General features: G+C 44.6%; 1 protein-coding gene across 1 annotated transcript in view; it reads left to right on the forward strand.

Annotated features, from left to right (window-relative positions):
- Window positions 1–3,541: 3,541 nt before the first annotated feature.
- The window catches only part of FXR2 (FMR1 autosomal homolog 2), a 25,595-nt gene continuing 19,101 nt past the window's right edge, over window positions 3,542–10,035 (forward strand). Inside the window, exon 1 of the mRNA XM_003791139.3 lies at window positions 3,542–3,992. Coding sequence (XP_003791187.1) covers window positions 3,912–3,992 — 81 coding nt within the window. The 5' untranslated portion in view covers window positions 3,542–3,911. The remainder of the gene's footprint in view (window positions 3,993–10,035) is intronic.

Genomic DNA, 10,035 nt, shown 5'->3' on the forward strand with positions numbered 1-10,035 from the left:
TTTTTTTTTTTTTTTTTTTTTTTTTTTTTTTTTTTGGCCAGAGCTGGGCTTGAACCCACCACCTCTGGCATGTCGGGTGGGTGGCCTACTCCTTTGAGCCACAGGTGCCGCCCATTTTTCTTACATCTTTGAGGATATTTATGATAGGTTTTTATTTTATTTTACTTTATTTATTTATTTATTCATTTAGAGACAGAGTCTAGCTCTGTTACCCTGGTTAGAGTGCTATGGCATAATAGCTTACAGCAACCTCAAAATCCTGTGCTCAAGCAATCCTGCTGCCTCAGACTCCTGAGTAGCTGGGACTCCAGGTGCCTTCCATAATGCCTAACTAGGTTTCTTTTCTTTCTTTTTTTTTTTTCTTTTCTTTTTATTTTTGAAACAGAATCTCATTATGTTGCCCTTGGTAGAGTGCTGTGGCATCAAACTTTTGGGCTCAAACAACCTCAAACTCTTGGGCTCCATGGATTCTCTTGCCTCAGCCTTCCAAGTAGCTGGGACTACAGGGGCCCACCACAATGCCTAGCTATTTTGGGGTTGTAGTTGGCCTGGGCTGGATTTGAACCTGCCAGCTCCAGTATATGTGGCTGATGCCCTAGCTTCTGAGCTACAGGCGCCAACCCTAGGTTTCTATTTTTAGTAGAGATGGGGTCTTATTCTTGCTACGGCTAGTCTGGAACTCCTCAGCTTAAGGGATGCATCCATCTTGGCTTCCCAGAGTGCCTGGCCTAGAATGTCTTTTTTTGTTTGAAAAAAAAAATATTTTTCCCCTTGTGTAGTTTTCATTTCTTCTAAGCTTTTTTTTTTTTTATCTGTTTCTTTTGACTTCTTTCTTTTAAGAAACTCCTGAAATGTCTTGTAATCTTTTTTTTTTTTTTTTTGCAGTTTTTGGCCAGGGCCAGACTTGAACCTGCCACCCCCTGTATATGGGGCAGGTGCCCTACCCCTTGAGCCACAGGCACCACCCATGTCTTATAATCTTCAGCTGTCAGCTCATATTTATGAATGAAGCAGTAAAGTAAGATTGGAAACTGGGTGTCACTCTGAACCTATTTTTTAGGGGATTGCCCAGTAGAAAACAAATAAATGATTAAATAATTTTAAATAAGGAAACTCTGTGTGTACAGAGGGAGCAGGGAGGCTTGTTGACTGTGGGCTTAATTATAGAATGATCCTCTAGGCCACTTCTTCGAGGAAATTCTGATTTCAGTATCATTAGATCTTTTTTTTTTTGTGAGGTAGTTTTACTATAGTGTCTTTAGTAGAGTGCTATGGTGTCACAGCTCACAGCAACTCAAACTCTGGGCTTAAATGATACTCTTGCCTTACCCTCCCAAGTAGCTGGGACTACAGGGGCCCACCACAATGCCTGGCTATTTTTCGGTTGTAGTTGTCATTGTTGTTTGGCAGGCCAGGGCTGGATTTGAACCTGCCAGTTCTGGTGTATGTGGCTGGCACCTTAGCCACTTGAGCTATAGGCACTGAGCCTACCCAGCCTCTCTTATGGCTTAACTATGACACTAATATGTTGGTGATTGCACCTGTCTGCCCCAGACCACTCCTGGACCCCATACTTGTATATCCATTAACCTACAGGACATTCATTCCTTTATGCATTTGCTGTTTGCTGTGTAAGGAACTATGCGGGTACTAGGTATACAGTAGTGGGGACAGGCATCGAACAGGTCTTTAACCTCACAGAACTTATAGTTTGGCAAAAGACTAGACAAATTATTAATACCACAACTATGATGAGTGCCATGAAGAAGTACAGGATGATTTGGCATAGGGAGGTGGGGAGACCTAACCTAGTGTGGGTAAAGTGGGAGACTAAGGAAATTATATTTAGATTGGGAACTGAAAGAGAAATCTGTTGGAGACAAGGGATTGTCTCTATCTGAATAAAGACCCAGGAGTTTGAGGTTGCTAGGTTGCCCACAGACCCCTCAGACTCAGAGAGTAAAATAAACTTAAACTCATCACCTTTGTCTCCTGTGTTTTCTCAATGATTGGCACCACCATTTACTCTGTAACCAAAGTTAGTAATGTAAGAGTTGTCTTATGTCCCGCCTACATCTTAACTGTTTTCTTACTTCACCCCACCTCCATCACCAATTCTTGGTGATTCTGCTTTTAACGGGCTCTAATTTATGGATGCTGTACTTCTATTGCCCAGAGCCCTAGTCCAGGTAGGTCCTCAGCAGCTTTCATCTGCAACAGCTCCTCACAGGTCTCACTAACATTGGGACCACTCTTACTCTTCAATCTATTCTTCAGAATTGTAAGACGAAAATTTTATCTTATGCAACTGCTCAAAATCTTTCAGTGGCTTTCCATTATTGATAAACTAAAAGGCATCTCCTTAACCTGACTTAAAGCCCTCACAATTTAGCTTCCTGCAGCTCTCTAGTTCAGCTATTTGAACTAATGATTTCCCAAAGGTCGTGTTCTTTCTGCTCCTCTGCATTGTTGTATTACTTGTTTTCCCTCTTCTTAGTTCTTTCTGCCTGGTCCTCCCAAAGTGTAAGGACCACAGGCATGAGCCACCATGTCCGGCCTTTATGACATCTTCAATCGAACTATACGAATTTATATGCTTGTCTGCCCTTTCCCTAGTATGTTATAAATTCCAAGGAATCACGGACCATGATTTGTCTTTTTAAGTACACAGTGATTGGAATGTGGTGGGAGAAGGGTATTTGCTAATTAAGTAAATGTCTATGATTCTAATTTCTGTACTTTTTTACTACTCACTTCTACCCAAACAATACATATCTTAGTTCAAGAATCTTAGTGTTTCCTGGAAAATATTTCGGAGTTAAGAGGAAGAGAAAGAAAAGATTTAAAGTTTTCCCGCTATCCCCTTTACTCTATGACAAATTTTCTTCGGCATTTAGATGTGGAATCTTGTGACAATCTAAGTTGCATCTGCTGTTCGTTATTGCGTTGAGATTATTCTTTAACCTTGCATTATATCCGAAGCTTCTCAAGGAAAGAACTTCTGGCACTCAAATCTGCAGTACACAGCGAACGATGCTTAATTACATGTGCAGGGACAGTAAAGCTCTGGACTTGCGCACCCGCACTTTTTGCTTTTCGACTCCTCTTTTTTTTCTTTGGAGCTTGCGCACGAAAAAGACAAAGGTGGGGGATAGTGACCAAGCAGTCATTCAGGCGCATGCCCATCCCTAACTTGCCGGAGCTCGGCGGGGCTCGACGCGGCTGGAGTGGGTGTGGTCTGACTAGCAGCTGAAGTCCAATCCGGCAGAGAGCGCCTAGCCCCTCCCTCCCCGCGATTGGTTAGCTCTCAGTGTTGTGGGGCGGGCAAGGAAGAGATGGGGCAGTGGAGGGGTAGGATGGCGAAGAAAGAGGGCTAATCTTGTTTTGCGCAAGCGCAAGCAAGCGACCAGGAGGGGGCGTGAGAGAGTGAAAGGGAATGTGGAAACCCTGATGCGCTGGGGAGCGCGAGCTGGGTCGCCAGCCTTGACGCCTGCGCGGTGGCCCTCGGGGCCCAGCGCGCGGCGGGCGGGTGCCCGGCGCGCCTGCGCAGTAGGCGGCGGCGGCGGCAGGGGGAGGTGGAGGCCTTGGAGCGGTAGCGGCAGCCGCGGGTCCCGGGACTGAGGCAGCAGCGGGGGCGGCGGCGGGCGGAAGCTGAGGTGACGAAGGCAGCGGCGGCGGTCGCCGTTTACCTCACGGTGGCGGAGACCAAGGCGGCGGCGGACGGGGAGCGGCCCGGCCCCGGCCCCCTGCTTGTTGGCTGTGGCAGGGCCGCCGTGGGGCCGGCCCGTCTCCCGCCCCCCGCTGCTCCCCCTCCGGCTCCTCCTCCGGGGAGACGCCGGGGGCCTGGCCCAGCCCGCACTCAGACTGCTGCTGCAGCCGCCGCCGGGGGAGTTGGAGGCGGTGGCGGCGCCATGGGCGGCCTGGCCTCTGGGGGGGATGTGGAGCCGGGACTGCCCGTCGAGGTGCGCGGCTCCAACGGGGCCTTCTACAAGGTGAGGCGGCGCGCCGACCAGGGACACCCGTTTTTAGTCTTCTCCCCCAGCTGGTGCAGGGAAGAGTGGGGTGGGATCGAGCTTCTGGAACTAAGTCCTGTCCTTTAGAACCTCAGACCCACGCTCCCATCCGCAGCCCTCCCAGGGAGACCGCTGGGAGTTAACCCTCTTCTTACTTTTGACCCTTGTATTACACTTTCTTTTACCCCCATCTTAAGGAGCGTGAACTTTAGGGTATTATTGTGCCTGGATCGGTGCTCCCTGCCCCCTAGGAGAGACGTCTTTACCCAGCTTCTAATTGACTTTCCCTGTTTCTTAGTGGAAGATATACCTTAGCCCTTAATCATATCTTCCCCACAGTCCAAGCACAGGGAAAATTCTCTTTCTTCTTCCACTTGACCCCCTTGAAAAGGCCCATATTAAATCCTTTTATCTTCTTCAGAGAGGCCTCTGCTTACTGCTGGGGAACACTCATCCGGTTCTTCATCTTACATTCTTGTTCCCAACCCAAGGAGAAACGGTCAACATCCATTTATGACATTTAGCATCTTTGACCTCAGGAAATCTGGATTGTATCAGTCCAGTTCCCTCCCAACCAGCCATAATGTGGCATCTTTTCTGGAATCTCTATCCCACCAACTCTTTATTCCAAGGCCAGTTGGTTTACCATTCTACCTAGGAATGGATTTGTATTTGATATCTTACTTTAACCTTAGATACATTTAGATCATTCATACAGTTTTTTCATCTTGAGGAGTGCAAGCTTCATATTCATGAGTTCTGAAAGGGAATTTTTGTGAGGATTCCTTCTCTTGATCCTCTTAAGGATTTCCACTTCTAGAAGACTTATGGCCAACTCTCCCAATTTGGGAATCTTTTTTGGAAAGAGAATAGGACTGTCTTTGAAAGACCCTTGCTTATTTGAGCTGCTCCTTTGCCTAAGATTTAGTTCCTTAGAGCCCTTTCTACTACCACTTTCTTTTTCTACCCTGAATCTGAATTTTCTAGGACATTTTTTTTCCTACTTAGATTAAGCCAGAGAGAAACTTCCTTGCCTCCCAAGAGTTTTTGTTTGTGTGACTCTTGCTATTCCAAACCTCTTTTGGACTTTATGTGTGAAGTTGAGCCAGAGACTGTTATCTCTCATTCTTTGATTTCACTGTGACGAGACAGAGAAGAGGTATCTTTTCATAATATCACTATCACTTGTGAGAAGAGTCCCCTTCCTTTCAGTTCTTCTCAGCTCTTCCCCCCCATAATAGACCTCTCTACCTTCTCACACCCTTGGAAATGAGTTTCTCTGACTCCTTCCCTGCAAAGTCATTTTACTATAACTGCAAAGGATCTTGTGTTTGCCTTTGAATGGTTTTTGCCATACTTTAATTCATTGTAGTCATTTTTTACTCACTCTGAATGCCTATCTATTTTTGTCTTACTTCCCTCACCAGATTTTCTCATATCTAGAGCCTGTGGGTACTGAAATCTGTCTTAACGTATCCTCTCAATTCAAGTCTTTGACTTTTAATTTTCCTATTTCTGTATTCCTGTGTAATCCTTAGGTACCAGTTTATTCCTTGTCTAGCTGAAGGAAGCTTCTAGTTGATCTCTTTTGCCATTTTCTGCATAGTTTCCTTACTCTTGGAACTTTTTCTTCTAGTCTGCCTCCATAGCATTTCTGTTTTCTTGGGCAAAAAGTCTAATTTTGGCCTGTAATCTTAGCACTCTGGGAGGCCAAGATGAGAGCATCACTTGAGGCCAGGAGCTTGAGACCATCCTAAGCAAGAGAGACCTGTTTCTAGTAAAAATAGGAAAATAAGCTTCTGGGCATGGTGGCACTCATCCTTAGTTCCAGGTACTCTAGAGGCTGAGGGAAGAGAATTGCTTGACCCCAGGAGTTTGAGGTTGCTATGAGCTAGGCTAAGGCCATTGCACTATAGCCCTTGTGACAGCAAGGATGCATTTCTAATTCCTTTCTGGTTCTGATAGAGCACATTTGTCTTCTTACATTCTCCCAAACTTGCATTATCTTTGTTGAAATACCCTTCCTTGTAAGATGTTATTCCTATTCTCCCCAGTATCTTGTCCTTCAACTGGATTCTTCCTTCCCAACCTTAGATTCTGGGTTCTAAGTAAATTGAGTCCTATATCAAGGTATGATATTTGCTTTTCTTCTGGGAAGCATGAAGGTAATGCACAGCTGGAAGTGATGGGTATCCAGTTCAAATTAACTGTATGAAATGGCTGGAAAGGGATTTATTTCCTGTTCCATGTATAAGTGTCTAGCAGAAAGTCTCTCTGAATCTTTCCTTTTTCTCCTGTGGTCTTTGGCAGTGATAGAATTGAGTGAATGGGGGAACAGGGCACTCTGATTCAGTTTGTAGTTAACCTGAAAACCAGGTTATATGGATTTAAGTTTTTTTATTTTTTTGAGACAGAGTCACTTAGGTCACCTGCTAAGTTGAGTGCTCTGGTGTCACAACTCACAGCAACCTCAAACTCTTGGGCTTAAGCGATTCTCTTGCTTCAGCCTCCCACATAGCTGCGACTACAGGTGCCTGCCACAATGCCTGGCTGTTTTTTGTTGTAGTTGTCATTGTTGTTTAGCAGGCCTAGACCAGGTTCAAACCCGCCAGCCCTGTTGTATATGGCCAGCACCTTAGCCACAAGAGCTATGGGCACCAGGCTGTAATGTGGATTTTATGTTAGCATTTTCTATCCCATGTCTCAGTTAAAAACAAATCCCTACAAATCCCTAAATTCAGACTATTCTTGGTTTTTTTTTTTTTTTTGAGACAGTCTCACTTTATTGCCCTTAGTAGAGTGCTGTGGCGTCACAGCTCACAGCAACCTCTAACTCCTGGGCTTAGGCAATTCTCTTGCCTCAGCCTCCTGAGTAGCTGGGACTACAGGCACCTGCCACAAGGCCCAGTTATTTTCTTTTGTTGCTGTTGTTGCAGTTTGCCCGTGTGGGTTTGAACCCACCACCCTCGGCTTATGGGGCTGGCGCCCTACTCAGCCACAGGCGCCGCCCAATTCAGACTATTCTTTCACTCAGAGCCATATAGATACTTATCCATTCTGACCTTGCTACTGATTTAATATTCATGACTCAGCAAACTTTGGTGTGGGTCAAGGAATGTTTATACTGCTTCTAGAACTGTAAGTTTGGGAAAGTCCCTTTCTCCTCTTACAGAATAGAGTCCTGTTGCTGGTTTTCTTACAGAATAGAACTGCCACAAATGTCAGATCTGGTATTTAAGTTATTTTGTACCTATCCCTCCAACCCTTTCTTTTTTGTCAGAAGTTAGTATATTTTATTCTTAGAGTTGTATTCTCCCAAATGAAATATTTACTCACCTTCCAGGACATAGTCATCCTACTCTGCAGACCTTGCCTGGATATCCTTATTCCCCTTCCTTTCCTAATGAATATGGCATCCTCATCTATAGACATGGTTTTTAACCTGCTTTTCTCCTTGGACACTATCCTTTCTTTGAGTGCTCAGGACTAGAAGACAGAGTGAAGGTGGGGACTAATTTCATAGCTTCTAATTTGAGGAAATGGAAGTACCTAGGAACCTAGGGCTCTTTTTTCTTCTCTCAGCCTGATGCTAGGCTGCAGAGCCAAAGCCAGGATGTGCTGTGGCCCCTGAATCAAGTCAACTTCTGGATCTAGGTTGCTTTCTAACATTCCACTGACCCACTCTTGCCTTCACCTGCTCATTTTTCCCTTACCTGCTTCTTTTCCCCATGAGCATAGTCTGAGCAGAACTTGAAGTTCACAGTCCATCACCTGTATCCTAAGAGGAAAAAAACTCGTATCTGGTACCAATGGGTGAAATTAAGGAGCCAGAGCCAGGATTGGAATATGAAGTTGGGGAGAGAGCTATTTTTGAAGAATTATTGAAGGAAAAATACTCTGCAGGTATAAGAGCAAGTGACATTTGGTTGATCTACTCAGTGATGTGAGGTATGACTTCATTCTAAGCTTTACATTTCTGCCTTAGAAATCATGGTAGCTGGGAAAAAAATGGCAATACTGCAATTCTCCCTGAGCATCAACCCCAACACGGTAGAGAATTGGATTAGAACGATAGGTATATCTAGATGTGGGAATCTCTTTACAAATGAGGTATGCAAATGGTTCTCTTCTTTATCTCTCTCTTTTCCACTTATACCATGTCCTTAAAGTGTTTTGAGAAGAGGTAATTCTGTTTTGATAAACTTCTTCTAAGGCTTGAAGATAGATATTTTGGGTAAAGAATTGGATAAAGTCTGCTGAAGATACTAGTTAAAATATTTTAGGGCTGGGCACAGTGGCTCACGCCTATAATTCTAGCACTCTGAGAGTCCGAGTGTGGATTGCCTGAGCTCACAGGTTTGAGACCAGCCTGAGCAAGAGCAAGACCTTGTTTCTAAAAATAACCGGGCATTGCTGTGGGTGCCGGTAGTCCCAGCTACTTGGGAGGCTGAGGCAAGAGAATTGTTTGAGCCGAAGAGTTTGAGGTTGCTGTGAGCTGTGATGCCGTGGCACTCTACTGAGGGTGACAAAGTGAGACTCTGTCTCAAAAAAAAGGTAGCAACAACAAAATATTTCTAGAAATCCAGATGAACCCTTAATGAAGGGGAGAAGAAAAGGGAAGGGGTAAAATATTAAGTGGTTGTGGAAGTTTAAAGAAGGGTACTTGAGCAGGAGCTAAGGGAAGAACCCAAAAGGGAAGAGGGACTCAGGGGAGTAAAATTTCTCCAGAAGACTTGAGTAGAGAATAGTAGGAGTAAGTATTGAATCTTTACAAAGAATGGAAAAACATTTCTAGAGAAGAGAATGTCAGAAAAAGCATGGGTAAAAAAGAGGCTAGGAAGTACTCATGCCTTGGGTAGTAGTAAGGCTCTAAGAAGGAAATGGATTCCATAGCAAGACTATGCCTAAAGAAGAGAAACATGGCTTGTATCAAAAGTGAGTTTTAGGGTGGTGCCTGTGGAGTAGGGCGCTGGCCCCATATGCCGAAGGTGGTGGGTTCAAACCCAGCCCCGGCCGAAAACTGCAAAAAAAAAAAAAGTAAATTTCAGGTTTAGATATTCCCATCATTAGGCAACAAGAACATGGTAAGTGTTTATGATTTTTTTTTTTTTTAGACAGAGTCTCACTCTTTTGCCCCAGATAGAATGCCATGGCTTCATATCTCACAGCAACCTCAAACTTCTGGGCTCAAGCAATCCTCTTGTCCCAGCCTCCTGAGTAGCTGAGACTACAGGCACGTGCCACCATGCCCAGCTATTCTCTATTTAGTAGAGATGGGGGGTCTTACTCTTGGTCAGGTTGGTCTTGAACTCCTGAGCTCAAGTAATCCACCTGCCTTGGCCTCTGGGAGAATTATAGTTCTACAGGCATGAGCTGCACACATGGCCCATAAGTGTTTATGATTGACCAATTTGGTGAGGTGGGAGCTGTATCTTCTCCAGTGCATTTTTCATGTTTTCTAAGCTCAGCATGTGTCTGTAGTGACCAAGCTCAAGAATAGTTCTTGTCTGATAGTCTACATTTTATTTTCTTGTTCTGTAGTTTGTTAAGTTTTGACATGTGTGTATACTGTAAAACTCTCACCACAATCAAGTAATGTACATTTTCGTCACTGCCAGAAGTCCTCCACTAATCATTGGTCTGTTGTCCTTATACATAAATTCATTAATTTTGCTTCTTGATTTTTGACAAAAGTGAAAAAGGAATAGGGCACTGGCCCCATTTGCTGGAGGTGGCGGGTTCAAACCCAGCCCTGGCCTGAAACTGCAAAAAAAAAGTGAAAAGGCAGTTGAGCAGAGAAAGGATAGTCTTCAACAAACAGTACTGGAATAACTGGATGTCCGTAGGTAAAAAATGAACTTTGATCAATACTCCATTCACAAATTTTTTTTTTGAGACAGAGTCTCTCTCTTTGTCACCCTTGGTAGAGTGCCGTTGCATCATAGCTCACGGCAACCTTGAACTCCTGGGTTCAAGTGATCCTCTTGTCTCAGCCTCCCAAGTAGCTGGGACTATAGGCTAC

This window comes from Otolemur garnettii, unplaced genomic scaffold (genome assembly GCF_000181295.1).
Source record: "Otolemur garnettii isolate 467f Iridium unplaced genomic scaffold, OtoGar3 scaffold00046, whole genome shotgun sequence".
NCBI classification, from domain to species: Eukaryota; Metazoa; Chordata; class Mammalia; order Primates; family Galagidae; genus Otolemur; species Otolemur garnettii.